Genomic DNA, 21,366 nt, shown 5'->3' on the forward strand with positions numbered 1-21,366 from the left:
GCGTCCGTTCGTTCGTTCGTCCGTCCGTCTGTTCATTCGTCCGTCTGTCCCGCTTCAGGTTAAAGTTTTTGGTCAAGGTAGTTTTTGATGAAGTTGAAGTCCAATCAACTTGAAACTTAGTACACATGTTCCTTATGATATGATCTTTCTAATTTTAAAGCCAAATTAAACTTTTGACCCCAATTTCACAGTCCACTGAACATAGAAAATGAAAGTGCATGTTTCAGGTTAAAGTTTTTGGTCAAGGTAGTTTTTGATGAAGTTGAAGTCCAATCAACTTGAAACTTAGTACAAATGTTCCCTATGATATTATCTTTCTAATTTTAATGCCTAATTATATTTTTTATCCAATTTCACGGTCCATTGAACATGGAAAATGATAGTGGGAGTGGGGCATCCGTGTACTTTGGACACATTCTTGTTTTTGTCTCGTTTAAAAAATAAATAAAAATGAGAAATTGAAGTACATCCGTCTTGAAAAGACATTGAGTATATTGTTATATAATTTATATAGTGTTTGAGTTTTTAACATTTATTTTGTAATTACTGGAATATTCCCATTTCCTGTACAAAATTACATAATTTTCTGAAGCATTAATGAGTCACTATAATATTGCATGTAAAATTTAATTACTTTTCTGATTGCTTATTGTATAAAATTCGTTTTCAAGAAAATGATTTCCTGCTTTTAAAATTAAGAACAAGCATTTAAATGTCTTACCCTTCAAATTCACACGCAACCATTGATAAAAAAAATAGTTTACTGCTTTGTTGTTTTCTTCATCAGTGCAGTATTAAATAATTTAGGTTGTGGAAATAAGAATTTAGTTTAGTTCTGTGTTCAGTCAATATTATATTGATCAGGATTGTTATAAGTCTAGAAAAGTGTGTGACATTTGAGGGAAATCTGTTAAAACTGACTGTTTTGGTAGTATAAATATCTTTATAATGGGATGAAAATGAAACAAATAGGTTCATGTTTACCTTCCTTTCTCTAGACTATATTGTAGGCATGTCAGTGACTTGTTGCAAAAAGGAAAGGAAAAATGTTGTTTGACCTAGGATCCATCTTTAAGTAATTGAATTATATTATTTGTGAAATATAAGTTCAACCTTAAAAGTTTTGGTGGGAGAAAATGACTATTGACAAGATCAATTTAAAGTTTATTTGTAAAAAGTCATGGCCACAGTTACTATAAATAAATTGCCTTTTGGACAAAATACTGTTTCTGGATAATTTTTTGAATAACACTTTCAATCTTGACAAATCTCATCCAGTGGAAGAATTTTTCTTTTTGCGCCCCACTTAGGGGAATAATATTTTTTGGTCTGTGTGTCTGTCCGTTCATTTGTTCGTCTGCCTGTCCCGCTTCAGGTCAAAACTTTGGGTCGAGGTAATTTTTGATGAAGTCCAATCAATTTGAAACATAGTATATATATTTGTATTTTCTTTATATGATTTTTCTAATTTTAATGCCAAATTAGAGTTTAGACCCAAATTTCATGGCCCACTGAATATTGAAAATGATAGTGCTAGTTAGACATTCATGTACTATGGACATATTCTTGTTATTTAGGAAATCACTTGATTGAAGATCTTACTAAAAGTAGATATAAGAATTTTGAAAGGAGTAGGGGCAATAAGGCCCTTACTTGGCCCAAAAATTACTGCAAATTTAAAAGTTATCATACACATTTTTAAATTAATGTACAATATCTAAGGTACAAGGTATTCAGAAAAACAAAACAATTTTGGACTTTGAACAAGTTGCCATGGCAACAAATCATGACTTAATTTGCATATTTTGTAAAATTTTGTGATTTTCTTTGTTTTTCATCAAATTTTTAAGTATATTTTAGATTGAAAAAGTATGTGCGCACCCAAGAAACAACTTTATATTTAGTGAGATTTTGTCAATAGTTATAATAAAGCTTCTGTTAAATTAGTTTGTTGTTTCTTGACTGCGCACGATGTTTCCACAACAGATTTAGAGATAAAAAAACTGCATAAATTCTGTATTTTTCATCATTTTTGTGAAAACAGTACATATTATGACTTAACTGTGACGTCATCACATAAAAATCTTAATGTTTTTCATTGATATTTCTTGACCTTATGCATTTCTAAAGATTATGTGCCAATTTGAGAAAGTTATTACACATTTTATTTTCTTGGGCCAAAACCAGGCCTTTGTTCAACAAAAATATGAAATAATGATTCACAAGTTACTAAGCTTTTGTATGTGAAGAAAGTTGCAGCTTTCATTTTCTTTAGAGGAACTCGAACTTTGAGGTTAGGGTTTCAAATAATGTTCCACGCTAGATAGGGATTAGGTACAAGTTAGGTACGGAGTTATGTCCTCTTAATTCATTAAAGGCCAAAATGTGTATGCTGTATTCCACCACAGTTCACAGAAAGGTTAAGTTTTCTAATGTTAACAAGTGAAATCTTACAGTGTATCTTTGGTGGTAATGTGATCAAAATTTTCTTAATTGATCATTACAACACCTAATTGAAAAGAAATGAGAATAGTTGTGCTATAGCCAAGCTCTAACAAGAAAGAAACAAATCTTACAGTATCATAACATGTCTATAATTGACCTTGCGAGGTCAATTTATATATACATGATATTAAAAAAAAATGCTAACCAAATCATATTATATTTAAATAGCAACATAGAAAAATCCATCTGTTAGCCTAAAAATATGTGTGGTTTTTTTTAGAATTAAAGGAAATTGAAGTAACAGTATTCTAGGTTGATATCTTTACTTGTCCTTCTATTATTAAAAACAAATAATGATTTTGATCATGCAAATCTAATTTTAGGTCATCCGGGGAAAGATACTGGAAGAAGAACTACGATTTCCGGTAAGATCAATATAATCTAATGAGGTTGAAGTAAGAGTACTTTTTCTATTTAGAGGTTCTTTAACAATTATTTCCTGTGACCCTTAATATGTTTCCTTTCACCTTTGACCCTGAGAAGATTGAAACAAGAAGATGAATATTTCTTTTGGTTTTGATAATTTTTAAGAAGTTTGAAAATAATGACAATGGTGTTAGGAACAGAGAGGGGGTCTCAGTGGGGAGTTCCGATCCAGGATCCCGCTTACTGTTTTGTCAGATTCCTGTATCCCACTTACACTATGTACGTAAGCAATTCTCACTTTTTTTGTCATTTCCCAGGTCCCGCAAGACCTCATTTCATGTTTTCACAACACAATAATTTGACTTTCACGTGTCACGCTTACAAAAAAATCGGCAATCCCGCGTCACGCTTAGACCCCAATGAGACCCATCAGAGAGCTTTGAGTTGTCATTTTTTTTTTATCTGTACAGTTTCTGGACTAGTAAAGCAATTGATTTGATTTCTATAAGGAATAAAACTGGTTGGATTAAGTTCATTAGATCTATATGATATATTTATTACTCTAATTATTGATAGCTTAATGACAGGTCCGTTAGTATATACTGAAGATGTAAATAATTAATAGAAAATATATGGATTCACTCCATAAATAGTCATAAATTTTGTGACAAGGAATGGACAAATAAAGTTATAATGGACAAGTTAACATATTAAGTTGTCTCTGCTTTAGACACTTTGAGTCTTACTGGGGACAGGTAATTGTATAATAAAAGAGGTCTTCTAGAGCTAGATAACAATTTAGGGAAAATTTGAGGAATATAATTCATCATCCTGTCTTTCTTAATTGGATAACAAGGGGGATGAAAAGCTAAATGCCTGATTAGATTCCTTGTAAAATGGATGATGTCTATCACAAAATGTTGCTTGATTGCATAATAATTCCTCACTTAGCGAGTAATTGGGTTACAATACTACACATCTTTCCTGCATGGGGCAATAATGACAGTGTTGTTGAAAATACTGTTCTATACCTCATTTATAATCATGAACCCATAATTATGAAAAATCTCTTACTTGAAATATATGTATATGGTACAGTTGTATTTACGTATAGAGATAAGTCTTCCATTCCTGTAAATATATTCTGTATGCTGGCTAATATAATATTGGTTTTGCACCTGAGCAAAATTATTCTTCTTACGGTAATTAACTCTGAGGTATATTATTTAAGTTTGCTTCAGTTTATTCCTAGAAACTAATTGTTCTACAAGCTTGTTAGACAATATTTGGGTCCATCTTTTCTGCCGATCATAATAAGAAGTTTGAACAACCGACATTGTATGGTTCAGTGATAAACTGTTATGTCAATTTTCCATAATTGAGTCAAGTCACTATTATGATTATACATAAGGATATGTTTATGAACCAAAAATAGGTCACTGATTTTGTTTTCAATCAGAAATAATGTGTGTTATAGTCATATAAGTTATTTGAGATACTTCTTAGAGAGTATAACAGCTTGTTACCAGAAACTGTCAGATGTGTTACAATTCTATAAATCAATCAATCATTTAACAAAACAATTGTCAGCTCTGACGTCACACAACTTTCAGTCTTTTTACTTGCTAATGTACCCTGGCTATTGATATGTATGCATGTTCCCAATAGTGAAATTTACCTCACAGTTAATTCACTTAGTAAAAGTTGAACTTCAGTCTTGTCACCTTGTGTCAGGATACATATGTATCAAAGAAGGCCTTGACATCTCAAACATCCACTACTAGGTCATGATGTTTTTCCCCTCAGATTTAGTATTACTTCTTGTTGACTAAGATATATTTACTATAACAGCTATTTAGAAACATTATATATAAAGATGTGAAATATTTTTATCATACATTTTCTTATGGATTTCTTTTGGAATTTTTATAACAAGAAGATGTGGTATGGTGCCAATGAAACAATTCTCCATCCAATCACAATTTGTATCATTATAGGTCAAAGTACAGCCTTCAACATGGAGACTTGGCTCACACTGAAACAGCAATTTATCTTGCAATCAGCCATTTACTATTGTACAAATAAAGGGTACACAAATAAATATTTGCTTTATTTGTATAAAGTCTCCTGTTACCCCGCCTCAATATTGAGCAACAGGTAACGTGGAAATTTCTTTTTCCGAAACCAGTCTTTTTTGGGGTCCTCTTCATGGTCCGTGTTTAAACTATGTTGATTTCTTTGAAAGATTAGAGACACTGATTAAGATTTAAATAACTAAATTTTCAAGTGTTGGGAGTAAATTTCAGGATAAAAACAATATATAGATGTACATTGTTGGAAAGTATAAAATTTATTTGTACTCGCTATGAAACAGGAGAAAAGCTCGGCAAACTTGCTTTTCGTCCTGTTTCTAAAGCTCATACAAATAAATTTTATATTTTCCGACAATGTACATATATTGTATATGACTGTAAATGTGAAGCATTGTAATTTCAAATGTCGTTGTGCTTAGATACCTAAATAATTGATAAGATAAACCATTGTTTTAAATGTCACATGACAAAGTACATTATTCCTGCTGTTTGTACAGGATTTGTTTGGTCCAGAAGTAAGTGATATATAACATGACCAAGCTGTCAGCTCACTTTTTGAGGAGAAATGTTGCACTGATGTGTGTTGGTGGGTTTTGATATGTAAAAGTTTTGAATGGTTATGGAACATATTTGAATCTATTAATTTTTTTTTTTTATGCTATAGTCTTAAAAGCAATTGAATTTGGTGGTTTGTAGCCTTTTTTTCACAAAAATACAAAATGCATCTTTAACTTTAGATCATACATATGTTTTGGAGTTTGTTATGACATAAATTTTCATTTTTGTTTAGTGACCAGATGAAGCCCGTCTGTAATTGTTGGATTTTCTCACTGTTTTGAAGACCCTTTGGTGGCCTACTGCTGTTTTCTGCACTTTCGCGGGTTGTTATCTCATTGAAACATTCCTCATTTCCATTATCAATTTTACTATAAAACAGGAAATACCCGATGTTATAAAAAAAAAACAAGAAGAATTTGATAAGTGGATATCAACCCTAAAACAAAGTGTATTTAAAACAGTCTTGTGGAGCAAGCTTGATTTTTTTGCTTGAATATATTAGTGCAGTTTTTTGTTTGTTTGGCAAATATTACTTGGTGTTAGTTTTCTTGTTAGGCAAATATTACTTAGTGTTGAGAACTAATAAATCTAATGAAGATTTTTACCAAGAATAACTTCTGATTTCTTTTGACATTAAACATTGTATGATTGATTTATAAATAAAGCAGAAATTTTCTATGCTTTCACTGATTGATTTTTATAGCAAGCAATTTATATCATTACATTTTTGACAGAACATATCTGATAGATGTTACTTCTATGGTGACATGCATTGATTTGATGTTTCTCGCTGCCGACAAATCTAATTTCTTAGTAAAGTTATCTTCTATACACAGAACAAAATGACAAGGAAACTTGTTTTATCCACAAAGCGGAGCTAGTGTTTTTCTTACATCATTATTATATAGTTATTTTATCGTTTATGAAAAAATCAATGTCGGTGATTTGAAAAAAATTATCTTTGAATTGAAATTGCTGAGATGTAATTGCGATAAAGTTTTTCTGATGGATCATTCTCCCTACATATATGGGACATTTATGATCATTATAATTTGTTACTTAATTTAACACAGCGAGTATATGTATTGATTTCCTGACCTTGCCTTCCAATGCATTATCTTGGGTGAGAAAACACTTTCCTGCTTGTTTTGATATAGAAAGGAAGTTGAGAAAAGTCTACATGGTTCTTTACTTAATACACATGAGAATTATGTCATCTATCATTGGCTAGAGTTGAGAATACATGCATATTTGTATTAGAATATAGAAATTGTTACACTTGTGCTTTGAATGAATAATTTCAAAGAACTGCTCTTGTGTTTTGCCTGTTTTTTTGTGTCTGTAAAATTAATTTAAAGAAGTGAATTCAGAGTCAAATTCAATTGAATAGAGAAAAGCTGCCTTGAAAGACCCCACATAATAATTTATTTCCATTGTAAATTAAGCTTTGAGAATATCACAAGTTGCTATATTTAAAAGTTTTGAGACAATTTATCGGTCTGAATTGTCACGCTGAAAATTACAATTATAAGATGGCAACAATTTATTAAATAGATTTGATAGGTAATGATATTATTGAACATAGATGACATTTCATAAATAATAAACTAGCTGTGGTTTCTGCAAGGGTCAGGAAATGGTCATCTTCGGCTGTCATGATATTATTGAAATGAAATTACTAACTACAGTCAGATTGGAAATGAAAATTAAGTTGATAACTTCTAAGCAAAGTCTAATGGCAATTATGATATAACAATTAAATCTATTTATTCAATTTCTGAGAAAAAGGAAATGTTCACAAGCCTTTATGCTTTGATTTACAATGCAATACACATTATATGCAAGTGTCCCCCTATTCATAAGTGTTAAAACAGATGCTTAACATAAAGAACAATTTTTTTATGCAAATTTATTTGAAATTATGTTGATTTACTGCCATTCTACAGTCAGAAGAAATAAGAATTTTAAAACCTGATTCATTTGTATTTTATAATCAACTTAAAACTTCATGTTTATACTTATATTAAATTCAAAAGTAGCTAGCATGATCGATTCCAGAGGGATTTGCAATTTTAACTCATTAAAATTGGTTTCGTTGTTAAACTGATGAATTCCTCTTAAGTATTTTTTGACAAGAACAGTTTCAATCACATCAATCTTCATTCTAAGGTTATATTTGGAACTGATACATTGTACCTGGTAGACAAATTAAGCATTTGTTTTTTTGTGAGTCAGTGTTCTAAGCCAACAAGTTTTCTTATTAATTAGTATCATTGACCTTGAATGACTGACCATAAGAAACATTTGTTCCTTCTTTAGACAGATCTGTCTACACAGCAAGCCGTTAACCTTTAAACCTAGATCCATCTACATAGCAAGCCATTAACCTTTAACCTAGCTGTGATTTTGACCATAAGTGCTCACAAGTGATTACAAAAGACATTAACAGGGAAAACACATCTTCCTGAGTCTGTTACAGGCCCATTTCCTCTGTTGATATAATCACTGGTCAATAAAAACAATCGATAAACCTATATCAGTAAATCTCTCATGTACACAGTTATTTTATGATGTATAGTTATAATGGATATGTTTTTGATGATCTATAATAGTATGTTAACTTTTATGGACACACAGTCTGCTTTTTTTCGTTTTTTTTGATTTTTTTATTTTCATTGATTTATGTATTTGTAGATGTATATGTGCATTAACACTTCTTGTACTATTTAAAGGCATGTATTAGTTGGCTGTTAAGTTTCCAGAATAGAAACAGGGAATGTGTTAAAGAGATAAAAAAAACAACACCCAAAGAGCAGAAAAACAACAGGATGGGTCTTTAACACAGCTGGAAAACCCTGCAACTGGTGGTGGGCTCTTGGCTGTCCCCTAAATGTATACTAGTTCGAAAGTCTCTCTCACCCGTCTCCTCTTTTTTTGCAAAAATAAATGAATCCAGTATTTGGGTTGTTTTGAGGACACTCAAGCTTTGGTTAATAAAATCCTCTCATATGTATACATATTAATTTATTTATAAATCCCTGCCTTTATTTACACACTATAAACTCGTGTTTTCAGGAGAAAAATTAGGATATCTGTTTTATTTCACTTAAATTTGAAACGAGGTAAACATAATGTATCCAGTAAAGCAATACATTGTATATGAACATGAATTGCTGAAAAAAACCCACCTTAATTGATAATTCAATAACATATTACCGGTAACTTCAGTTATAGGAAATTATACTGGAAAATATTTTCCAATGCAATTGTATGTATTAAAGGGGAGTTGCTGTCAGTTCTAGGTGAAAAAAGAATTGCTTCAGTTTACAGTTGGAATTTTCATTTGGGAAAAATATCCTTAAAATCGTTTATTACTTCTTGTAGAAATTAAAATCACGAAGGATCCAAACATATTGTCAAAGTTATTCTATTTCATTGAAGTATGTTCTTTGGTTAATTAGATTTGTTTGAGATTTTTTTTATTGTATTGACATTTGTGTATTCTGAAGGTGTCTCTGATAGATGGTTTGGTCTAGACACAGTCAATTATCTGTGTAAATAGCAGAGTGACAGAGAAAGATGTCTTACTCCTTGCTAGTGTAAGGTATACTTATTGGTATCCGGTTTTAAAATTCTGTCACGTAAATTACATACTCTAATTCTGTCTATAAGTGAATATAATTAGACAATAGGCTTAAAACGTTTGAAGTGGTCTCTCACAGAAATTATAGTCCTTTCATGTTCATTAATGTGTTAACTGGTAACCAACCATCTAAAAGATGAAAATATCACCATATACTTTTAGTTTTGAATGGTTTTAGGTTCCTTATGATCTTTTTTTGAATTCATGAACTACAAAAATGTATGCAGATGCAAAAGTAGAGCTTGGTTTGGATGTGGTAAGCATAAAGGGAGAAGAGATGTTGGTTTAAATCTCTCAGTTTTATTAAAATGAAAATATAATGATTGTATTGGTTTAATAAATTTTCAGAAAGCAAATTATAAGATTTTATATTCACTATGTTAAACTTACCTCATACAATGGTTTACATAATTGGATATCTTTCTGGTATTTTTTTGGGAAAGTGAATGATTGCAACTCCTAGAATCCTAAGAGCCTCTGTTTTTTGTGTGGATGGGTAAACATAAAATGACATAATCTTTGAAATTACCATTCGAGCAAATATTTAATCAAGGCAAAAATATGAGATGTTCATTTTAATGGTAATTGTTTTGTATACCATATCTTCCCACTTGTGGCAAGATTCATTGGTTTTGAATTTATTTATGTCACGATTCTTGATTTTGAATTTATTTATGTCACGATTCTTGGTTTTGAATTTATTTTTTATTGGTATTTATGAATAATTGAATAATAAAAAAGGACAGGGATTTATTGACATGATTTTTTTCAATAGATTTTTATGCCTTTGTACTGTTATATATAATTATATTGTTCTTCTCTGTAGAAACCAAATAACAATGTTCGTTTTCCTAAATTGATAAGTCATGATGTTTCATGGAGAACTGGATCTTTCGGAAGATCATATGGTTCACGTTATTCTATTATATTGGTTGACGTCATTGTCTGCTATCTTTTCCTGCCAGTCATACGGTGAAATAGAACTAGATAGAAATTTAATTGAGAAAATGATTAAGTTTGATTTCTTATCATATCTGTAATTTGAGACTAGATTGACTTCCTTTTACATCAAAAGAATTAATTTGATGGATGTTGTAGCTGATAGAAGAAAATAGTCTCAAGAGATGGGGAGATATTAATCTACATTTTTGCAGAATCTCTCTATTTTATGATTATTTTAAAATCAATTGATTTTTGATAAATGAAAAAGTTTTGTTCAACTTGTTTGTGAAATGAAAATTATATTCTGATATTTTTGCAGAATCTCTCTATTTTATGCTTTAATTTATAATCAATTGATTTTTGATACTTGAAAAAGTTTTGTTCAACTAATTTGTCATATGAAAAGTTCTGAAGTTTTCAATAAATAATGGAATCATATCCATACTGGATTTGGAAATTTGCAATTAGAATGTCTAGCTCATCAAAAATGTGTAATAAAAGTATGAAATATTTTTTTATATTACCCAACAGTTGTTGTTTTAAATTATCTGGGTTTTTTTTGTGACAGTTCTGTTGTGTTTGATGACGGAAAAGGTTGTAGAATAAGCCATATATCTTTAATATAATTTGTCATTATGAACTTCCATTATCCTTGTGAGGTATTTCCACCTTGCATAAGTGAAAAAAAGGAGATTTTGTATCATTTAAAAAAAATTGCATTGAATTTGACAATAAATATTATTTTGAGTTCAGTAAAGGATGCATACAAATAAAGCTATGAAAATAAAAAAATTAAAAAAAATGAGGATTTGTTTTTGCTTCACCTATCTCATAGCAATTTTGGGCAATAATGATCAATTTGCATCAATTTCTAAATTTACAGTACAGAAGAACACCAACCTTTCATTGGTTTCTGTGTATAGAGTTTATTATTTTTATAACTGAATATAATAAGGATAACAAACTTTCAGTAAAAACAATGAAAGCATGTCAGGGAAAATGTAAGAAATAAGAAATTTCAAAATAATAAGCCAAATGACAATGTTTAGGAAGAGTTGAAGAGAATCCGGGTCCGTTCGCGCCAATTCACGTTCGCACCAACTAATGTTCGCCCCCTTTCATTTTCGCACCCTACATGTTCGCCCCCTTTCATTTTTGCACCCTACGTGTTCGCACCCAAAGTCCGTTCGCACCCTACAGGTTTGCACCCAATTTAATTGGTTTTGTGTTTAATACTTTGTAATCAAGTTTTGGCAAGTGTATTCTTATCAGTATATTTGTTGTCATTTATACCTTTAACTGTCAGAAACGTAGAAGTCTCCTTGAACACTGACGAGTCTAATATACCATACCAATAAAACAGTAGATGACTTCTAAAGAACACAAACAAGTCTCATATACCATACCACAAGAAACAATAGATGTCTCCTAATAAATGCTACCAATTCTTATATACCATCCACATAGAAATGTAAATGTCTTCTAAAGGACATTAATAAGTCTCATGTACCATACCACATAAAACAATTAGAAGTCTCAACCCAAAACCTAACCAGTCTCATATACCATACCACGAGAACAGTTGATGTGTCCTTAAGACCATAACTAGTCTCATGCATCATACCACATTTATCTATACTACTATAGATACTTAGAGTAGAAAAGGAAATGTTTAACTAGGATGGAACATTATCCTGCCGTACTGGATACTTGATATCATATGCAACTTTATAATAACTATTCTAATTTTATTAACAAACTAATATACTAAGACACCATAGTATACACAGTATACTAATATCATATTCACAATCATTTCTAAATCTATTATACTGAATACATATGAAAATAATAATAAATGTATCATTTGGCTTTCTAGGGGGCTACTCGTTAAAACTTACAATAAAACAAATAAAAATAACCATATGAAAAACACTACCTACTCAAAACAATTTTAAATTAATTGAAAAGTAAATTGTCTAAATTATGCAATTTTAAGAACCTGCAGTAGAGCCCTGACAGGTGAAAAATTAAATTTAGAAACCTGAGTGGTAAAGCCCAGACAGGTATAAATTTGAAAAATGAGAATACCTGCGGTAGATCCCAACAGGTACTTTTAGAACCTGAGTGGTAGAGCCCAGACAAGTATGAATTTTGAAAACTGAGAATTCCTGCGGTAGATCCCAGCAGGTACTTTTAGAACCTGAGTGGTAGAGCCCAGACAAGTATGAATTTTGAAAACTGAGAATTCCTGCGGTAGATCCCAACAGGTACTTTTAGAACCTGAGTGGTAGAGCCCAGACAAGTATGAATTTTGAAAACTGAGAATTCCTGCGGTAGATCCCAACAGGTACTTTTAGAACCTGAGTGGTAGAGCCCAGACAAGTATGAATTTTGAAAACTGAGAATTCCTGCGGTAGATCCCAACAGGTACTATTAGAACCTGACTGGTAGAGCCCAGACAAGTATAAATTTGAAAAATGAGAATTCCTGCGGTAGATTCCAACAGGTACAAAAAATAACTTAATTATCACCCTTAAATAAAACAAAGCCTAAATAAATTATAAAATGTATTAATGAATTGGGGGAAAATAATTTCCCTGAAATTAAGTAGGCCAAATTGAATGACAAAACAACACACAAAAAATCAAAAAAAAAAACAACATAAAACTAAAACAAACGAAAACACATATGTTATGAGTAGCCCCTTTTTAAATAAACATGTAAAATAATTGACACTAAAATAAGACTATTAAATTCTTTAAGGTGCAGCTGGGGATTCGGTGGGTGGGCTGAATAAATTATCCACAAATAAAAATATGACTGCTAACAGTGCAATGCTCAAACAACAACTGACCATCCTATCAAAATGATATACAGATGTTTCTCTGATTACACCCATGCTGTCATCAAGCTGTTTCCTATCTATGATCTAATACCTATCCCTTAATCTCTTAATTAAAACAAAACTGCCAAGCTGACAAGCTAACAAGTTGACCTTATCATTATGAAAACAAACCAGGGGAAGTTTAACCCAAGGAATTTATCAAAATATGTATAAACTATAATTTAATTTTTAAATTACCATTGTCTCAAAATAAAGTAAGACAGCATTTTTTTTGTGCGTTGAATAAATCTTAATCATGTTATCGATAGTGTATTGTTAAAAAAAAAAAAAATCCTTTCTAAATAAAGTGGGATTCTGTCAACGTTTTATTTTGTGTTGAACAACTCTTAATCATGTTTTGGTAAGGTGTATTGCTATAACTTTGTTTCATTGACTTGTTTCAGAACAAAGTGAGATTCTGACAACGTTTTTTTTGGGGGGTGTTGAATAAATTTGATCATTTTTGTCGAGCCTGCAACTTTTGTTGCAGAAAGCTCGACATAGGGATAGAGATCCGGCGGCGGCTTCAGCGGCGGCGTTAGCTAACTTCTTAAAAGCTTTATATTTTAGAAGGTGGAAGACCTGGATGCTTCATACTTTGTATATAGATGCCTCATGTTACGAAGTTTCTGTCAGTCACATGTCCAATGTCCTTGACCTCATTTTCATGGTTCAGTGACCACTTGAAAAAAAAGTTCAGATTTTTTGTAATGTTGAATTCTCTCTTATTATAAGTAATAGGATAACTATATTTGATATGTGCGTACCTTGCAAGGTCCTCATGTCTGTTAGACAGTTTTCACTTGACCTCGACCTCATTTCATGGATCAGTGAACAAGGTTAAGTTTTGGTGGTCAAGTCCATATCTCAGATACTATAAGCGATAGGGCTAGTATATTCGGTGTATGGAAGGACTGTAAGGTGTACATGTCCAACTGGCAGGTGTCATCTGACCTTGACCTCATTTCATGGTTCAGTGGTTATATTTAAATTTTTGTGTTTTGGTCTGGTTTTCTCATACTTTATGCACTTATACTTTAATTGCACAGTGTTATTGCGAACCCTATCTTAGTTTTCCATAGATTCACCTGCAAGTTACCTGTCCATTTAAACTTTTGTAAGTCCTATTGTCCCATCTAACAAATACAACAGGTATTGTTCTCTGTGTAGTTTATTCACTGGGACCTTTAAATTTCTTCTAGGAGAAATATATCACTCATTGATTAATTTACCTGACCAAAAAATTATCTTCTTTTTTATTGAAATACTTCTAATAACTCACATAAACTGTATGCAATATTGTATTTATTCAATATTATCATTAATATATTTTCAATCTGTTCAATATAAAATCTGGTTTAATACTAAACAGTTTATTTCAGACTCATTTTTAGTATTTTCCAATGAATTTACATGTTTTTGTTGTTGTTCATTTATAGACTTATGGTTATGAAGACCTTAATTTAAAAATAATAATATTCATTTTTTTATTTATCAAACACACAAAAATATTGAATATTTGATCAGAAATCAACTTTTAATTTTTGAATCAGTATTACAAATGTAATATTGAACACATTAAAAACGAGTTACTCCAGGTATCGAATAAATACAACACCACATGCAGTTTTGTGAGTCCTTACTTAGTATTGGTATAAGTATTTTTTCTTCATTGACAGTTCAATTTTTTACTCAGGTAGATTAATCAATGAGTGATATATTTCTACTAGAAGAAATTTAAAGGTCTGAGTGAATAAACTACACAGAGAACAATACCTGTTGTATTTGTTAGATGGGACAATAGAACTGCCAAAAGTTTAAATGGACAGGTAACTTGCAGGTGAATCTATGGAAAACTAGGATAGGGTTCGCAATAAGTTTTTGTGTTTTGGTCTATTTTTCTTAAACTATAAGTAATAGGTCAACTATATATGTTGTATAGAAGCATTGTTAGGTGGACATGTCTGCCTGGCATGGTTCATCTGACTTTGACCTCATTTTCATGGTTCATTGGTCTTTGTTTAGTAATTTTGGTTAATGTTAAGTTTATGAGACAGTTGTAATAAAGCTTTATACTTAGGACTATCAACATAATATCAATGATTAGTATAGAAGGCGAGACATTTCAGCGTGTGCACTCTTGTTTGGTTATAATAGTGCATTACTATATTTTATTGTTTCATTGTTTCAGATCAAAGAGACCAAGCTGTTAAAAACAATGATCTTTTGTGTTTTTCATTTAAAATCTTCAATGTTTTACTAATACCAAGCTAAATATATTCAGTATTTACACCAAAGCAATTTAAAACAACAATCATGATTTTCCAATCATTCAACTGGAATTTGAATTAAAATTGGGCGCGAACGTGTAGAGTGCGAACGGACTTGGGTGCGAATGTGCGAGGTGCGAACGTGTAGGGTGCGAAAGTGTATTTGGCGTGAACGGACCTGATACCAGTTGAAGAGGGGGAAAGGTCATTTATGGTGTATTATGGGTACACATTTTCATGGATGGATGTAAAATTGTAATCCCATGGATATTTGATTTACTGGCACAGCCTTCTTAAGCTTACAAGCCTTAATATGAACATTTATGTAGTTCACCTAAACCCACAAAATTCACTAAAAATTGATATCCCAAGAATAATAATGGATCCACAGTAAAGAGGAAAATGTATTAGTCAGCAATGATTAGCAATGGTATAAAACACACTAAGATTTGAAGCCACTAAAGCTTTTACATTGAATGAGGGATGTTTAAATTATGTTAAATTCTTTTCCTTTGTTTAGTCTGAACTTGACTTTCTTGACTCAGAATCAGTCCACCATATTTCACAATGATTCTTGACATTTCTAAAGGCTTTTGTATTCGAGCATGATACAAATCAGTATTGGGAAGTCCCACTTTGAAATTTGACTGGTTAAATTAACAGTTACAAAATGTGATGTAATTCCATGCTCTTGCAGATTATATTTAGTTGTAAAATAAGGAACAATAGTTCGTATCTGCGATGTGAATTGTAACACTTGAGTGTACATCAAGTTTTCGAACATTTAATCAAGGGTTGCATGATTTTAATTAGAAAATCTGATAAAATCATAGTTTGGATGAAACAGTAATGAAATAAACTCCATGTCTATTTTTGCACCATTCCTGTTGGGATTTTGTAATGGCCTGCTACATTGAAAGAGGAAACATAAAAATGAAATTTGGCTCATAATTCTGATCATAAATATGATTGACTGAGTTACTTATTGCAATGAACGAGTTGTATTTACATGTTCCTTACATAAAGAAATTTCATTTTATCCTATAGAGATTTAGTTTTTATTAATATTGCTTGTTTATGTCTTAACCGAATGTTGTGGACAGAAAATAATGGTAGCATATTTTATGTCATTATATAAAAGCTTAGATTGTATGAAATAGTTGAAAAAGGCTTAAATTTTAAGCTTTATAACTATTGTTGTTGTTTCAGCATAGGACAAAGGAAATTATATGGCATAGATTGTAGTGAATTTTTTTTATAGCTATGTTAATCAATATTTACCTATTTTTAATTAGAATATATATAACAGTCAAAGGACCATCAAGTTATTTTTAATTTTATCTGAAAACAATTGTGAACATACATGGCCTTTCCAAATCAGAATTTTAGGAAAAACATTTAACTATCAGAAATTTTTATAAATTTTCACTTGGTTGAGTACCTTCAAAGAATAGATTTCCTCATTTGTTTTTTTATGGGTTGATAATGAATCATGTCAATTTAAATACTTCTTTGAAAAAAAAATTGATTTCTTAATTTTTTTTAAAAATTGGTCTGAACTGTTTCAGAAATAGTAATTAGCATAGGTGATGTCAAATTTGTCTATGTAATAGATTGATAAATGGTCTCAGATTGATCTATCTACAATGCAAACAACAACAATATAGAGATTCGATAGACATTTACAATTGCTTTGGCCTGTCCTTGAATTAAAGATGATTGTCAACACTTAACAGTTTTATAGATTGAACTAATTGTATTATATTTAAATGTTATAAATGTAGAATTATTGTATTTTGTTTTTCTGTGGTTAATGAATTGCAAGGTCATTCTTCTTTATTTACGAAAGATAAATAATAATGCTTAAAATTGGCTCATACACTATATCTGTGAAAAATTGATAGTGATCGATGGTTTCTTACGACCCAGTCTTACGAAAACAGCATTATAATTTCTCTGTGTCTTGTAGCTAATCCTCAGAAATAGTCCCTAGAGGTCCTGTTTGGTATTTTCTTTAGGTTTAAGATGATGGAACACCGCCATTGAGTTACAAAAAGTAGTATATTTATATCTAGTTTTAGTTGAATTGTCTTTAAGAATTATCCCTGTGAGAATTTTTATTTTTGGACCAATTGATTGTAACCATTTATTTTTCTCTTTTACAGGGCCAATCTAGTAGCTTTGCTCTTGCCTTGGACAGGAGATTACCAATAACGTTAGAAGATATACCTTTAGTAAGTATAGTAATAAGGGACAAAAACAAAGCAATCTAGTAGCTTTGCTCTTGCCTTGGACAGGAGATTACCAATAACATTAGAAGATATACCTTTAGTAAGTATAGTAATAAGGGACAAAAACAAAGCAATCTAGTAGCTTTGCTCTTGCCTTGGACAGGAGATTACCAATAACATTAGAAGATATACCTTTAGTAAGTATAGTAATAAGGGACAAAAACAAAGCAATCTAGTAGCTTTGCTCTTGCCTTGGACAGGAGATTACCAATAACATTAGAAGATATACCTTTAGTAAGTATAGTAATAAGGGACAAAAACAAAGCAATCTAGTAGCTTTGCTCTTGCCTTGGACAGGAGATTACCAATAACATTAGAAGATATACCTTTAGTAAGTATAGTATAAAGGGACAAAGCAATCTATACACTGAACGTATATTATCTTGAGAATGAAAACATTATTACAGAATTTTTACCTTTCATCAGCAGATTGAGTTTTTTTTAAGCATAAGAAAATGGCGAGAACAAAGTCTTTAAAGTATAAAAAAAGAAATAACTAACAGAAAATTGATGCTGGTTCAAGGATGAACACAGGTACTTCTCCTTCAAGTTGCTGGATTGAGATTTTAATTGGAAATATATTGGGTTCTTTTTGGTTGTATTAGTATGTATGATGGGATGTCATAGGTAAGAAGATAAAAGGGAAAAAAGGTAAAAAATATTATCTCCAGATCATGTTTTAAAAAGAAAGTAAAAAACGACTGGAAAGCAACTGACATATTCCCAAACTTGGTAAGGCATTGCCTTGTGCAGAAAATGGAGGATAAACAGCAATGTCTAATATAAAGGTTAAAGAAGTACTTTTCATTAGAATCTGAAATACGAATTAACTAAGCATAGAAAATATTCCAACAGCTCTATAGGAACAGTACTACTTTTCATTAAAATATAAGATATGATTTAATGAATCAAAGAAAATATTCGATTTAGAACTGTTATCAGTAATAATTGTCTTCTGTGACTACAGAATGATAAGCTGACTTAAGTATTATCTGTCAATGGACAGAGAAATGTTTTCAGTAACAATATATCAAAATCAATATTCCAGACAAACGCATGATTTATATCCTAGTTAACATTAGGTTCACTTCACAAGTAAATGTTTCTTATTGTATTCCTATAAAATATAAACGTTTTAGTTTGAAAACACTAGAGATGTCTTAAAAACCTGGTCTTGTAATTTAATCAGAAGAATTTGAAAAGTGAATTAACATTGTTTGTTCGGGATATTTTAAGGTTAAGGTCTCTTGCAAGAAAATAAATTGAAAAAAAACTAAACAGCCTATTTACTGAAGAACTAATCACATAATGTAATTTGTATGGATTTATTGAATTTTGTTGGTACCATTTTCATCTTTTGAAAGGTTAATTGTTTACTGTCAATTTTTTTGTTTTCATGTTAAAAACAGCTGGTTTTTACAGTAATAAGATTACAGAGAGTTTTTGTTTATATTTTTTTAGGACAAAAGACCAGGAATTGAGAATTTTATAGGATGTAAGCTTCAATCCATGTTATGTGTTCCTGTGTCAAGTAAAGCCAATGAAAAACTTATTGCTTTAGCTTGTCTCGTCAATAAAAAAGATAAAGAAAGGTGATGTATAGTTTTATGTACACAGAAAAAAAGGAGAAAGGTCTCTTTGCTAGTCAAAAATAACAAAATATACAAATTAGCTTGTCTCGTCAATAAAAAAGACAAAGAAAGGTGATGTATAGTGTAATATACACAGAAAAAAAGGAGAAAGGTTTCTTTGCTAGACAAAAATAACAAAATATACAAATTAAAGTTTTCCAAGCCTTTGTCATTTAAAAATGGTTTGACATAAAGTGACTATAATAATACTATGGCATCATTGATTGAATTGGTTGTTGGTTATTCAATCTTCAGAGGCAAATATTTCATGCATGTTCAGAATCCATACTGTCACATGAATTCATGTTCTGATAATAAGATCCTTAACATTCATTATACTGGAATATATATGAATTTACCAATTTCATTAATTATGGTGTCTGAAATAAGAACTAATTAGAATTACACCAAAAAAGAAAATAAAATAATTCAGGATAATTGACTTTTGAACATGAGACACCTGATGTCTCACAAATAGTATGAAACAAGTGAACAGGCGGCAGCCCACACGTTCCTATAGAGAATTAATGTACCATTTATGACAATGGTTCTGGTCAAATTTTATTATGTCTTTAGGAAAACAAAAGATCAAATTCTGCACGTAAAAATACTTATTTAGAACCTCGTCTCATTCTGAAATTATTAGTAAAAACACACAAAAGAACTAATCCGTTTTATACCAAATCAGGTCTACAAAAATAAAATAGAACAGTTTATATTAAACATATAAGGTTCTTTAAAATGGAGAAATTAAGATTGTGTGTTTATACTTGGGAGTAAATGTTTGCATGTTGAATCAATTTAAAACTTTCTCTCCTTTTGAAGGAAGATTAAAAAGCTAAATTTTTAATCAGACAATTTCATATATATGAATGAATGGATATGTGAGGTATTCGTCAGTGAGACCGATTGATCACAAAATTTAAATCAGGTTTTAACGAAATTCACAATACATCATTAATGACGTAATTCGTCATTGGTGACTAATGGTTCCCAATGAGAAATGATGTAATGAAGGTTTTTTTTTCACAAACGATGCTTATTTTGGCTTCATTTGGATGAAAGCATGGCTGCTATAGGCAGATTTTGACTGATTGGACAGTTTAAAAAAAAGTTCTATTTTAAAAGTACAAGATGAAATGTTCTGAAACTTTTGGGATCATTAATAGCAAAACCAAACCTAGCTTAATTTGTCAGAAGTAATCTAAGCAGTTGAGGGGTTAGTGCCAAATGAGTTCTTTCATCTTTTTTGAGATTTAATTTATAATTATGATTTTAAGACTTCATTTGAATTGTTTTGTTTTTACAGCTTTAACAATGATGATATTCATATTATAAAAGAATGTTTCCAGTATACATCTACAGTTTTAACCAGCACTTTAGCATTCCAAAATGAAAGAAAGCTCAAAATCCAAACTCAGGTATAATATCTTTACCACTGATTCTCATATCTAGTGGATTGTAGACACTAGATGGTGCCTTTAAAGTATGAGATTGTTGATTCATTTATTTTCTTGGGTACCAGTTTTCATGGATCGAGGAAACCTTGTATTTTCGTGGATATGTGATTTAGTGGTTCTGCCAAAGTATGGATACAACTTTATAAAAATTTGTATATCGTTGATCATTTAAATTCTTTGTTCACCTGTACCCCTGAAAAACCATGAAAATTAGTATCCAACGAATAATAATGAATCTACAGTATAATGCATTGACCTTGTCCACCTGTCAGTTAGTCTGTCTATTTTTCTCATTTTTCTCAGGAAACTTTGAACTAGTTACTTTATATTTAGTAAGCATCTTTGTCAACCATGAGTTGTAACATGTGATGACTTTTCCTATCTTTCAGACACTTACTTCCTGGTTGATGATGTTTTTAGTATTATGATATATATGTTGAATGAACTTATTATTTTTCCCCACACATTTCTCCAGTATTACTAAACAGAATGACTATGTTTGTACATCAGCTTGACAATGATGAATAAAACAGAATGACTATGTTTGTACATCAGCTTGACAATGATGAATAATGCTCATTTCAGATCAGTGGGAAACCAACTTCCTGTTTTCCACATGTTGAATTATTCTTTTTTTATTTTCCTAATGTAGAATGATCTGTAGTTCTTTTTACTGATGATCTATAGCTTTGTTAGGAATGACAATTCCATGAACAAAAT

At 30.7% G+C, this 21,366-nt stretch overlaps 1 protein-coding gene across 10 annotated transcripts in view; it reads left to right on the plus strand.

The window, feature by feature from the left end:
- LOC139485571 (cGMP-dependent 3',5'-cyclic phosphodiesterase-like) overlaps nt 1–21,366 on the plus strand; it is a 114,429-nt gene that overhangs the window by 55,576 nt on the left and 37,487 nt on the right. For all 10 annotated transcript variants that reach the window (XR_011655341.1, XR_011655342.1, XM_071270160.1 and 7 more), the window contains 4 exons: nt 2,829–2,870; nt 17,430–17,498; nt 19,017–19,147; nt 20,496–20,607. Coding sequence is in view for 8 of the 10 variants with exons in the window: in XM_071270160.1 (XP_071126261.1) it covers nt 2,829–2,870; nt 17,430–17,498; nt 19,017–19,147; nt 20,496–20,607 (354 nt within the window). In the remaining 2 variants the exon portion in view is untranslated. The remainder of the gene's footprint in view (nt 1–2,828; nt 2,871–17,429; nt 17,499–19,016; nt 19,148–20,495; nt 20,608–21,366) is intronic.

The sequence above is a fragment of the Mytilus edulis genome, chromosome 8 (assembly GCF_963676685.1).
Source record: "Mytilus edulis chromosome 8, xbMytEdul2.2, whole genome shotgun sequence".
In the NCBI taxonomy this organism is placed as follows: Eukaryota; Metazoa; Mollusca; class Bivalvia; order Mytilida; family Mytilidae; genus Mytilus; species Mytilus edulis.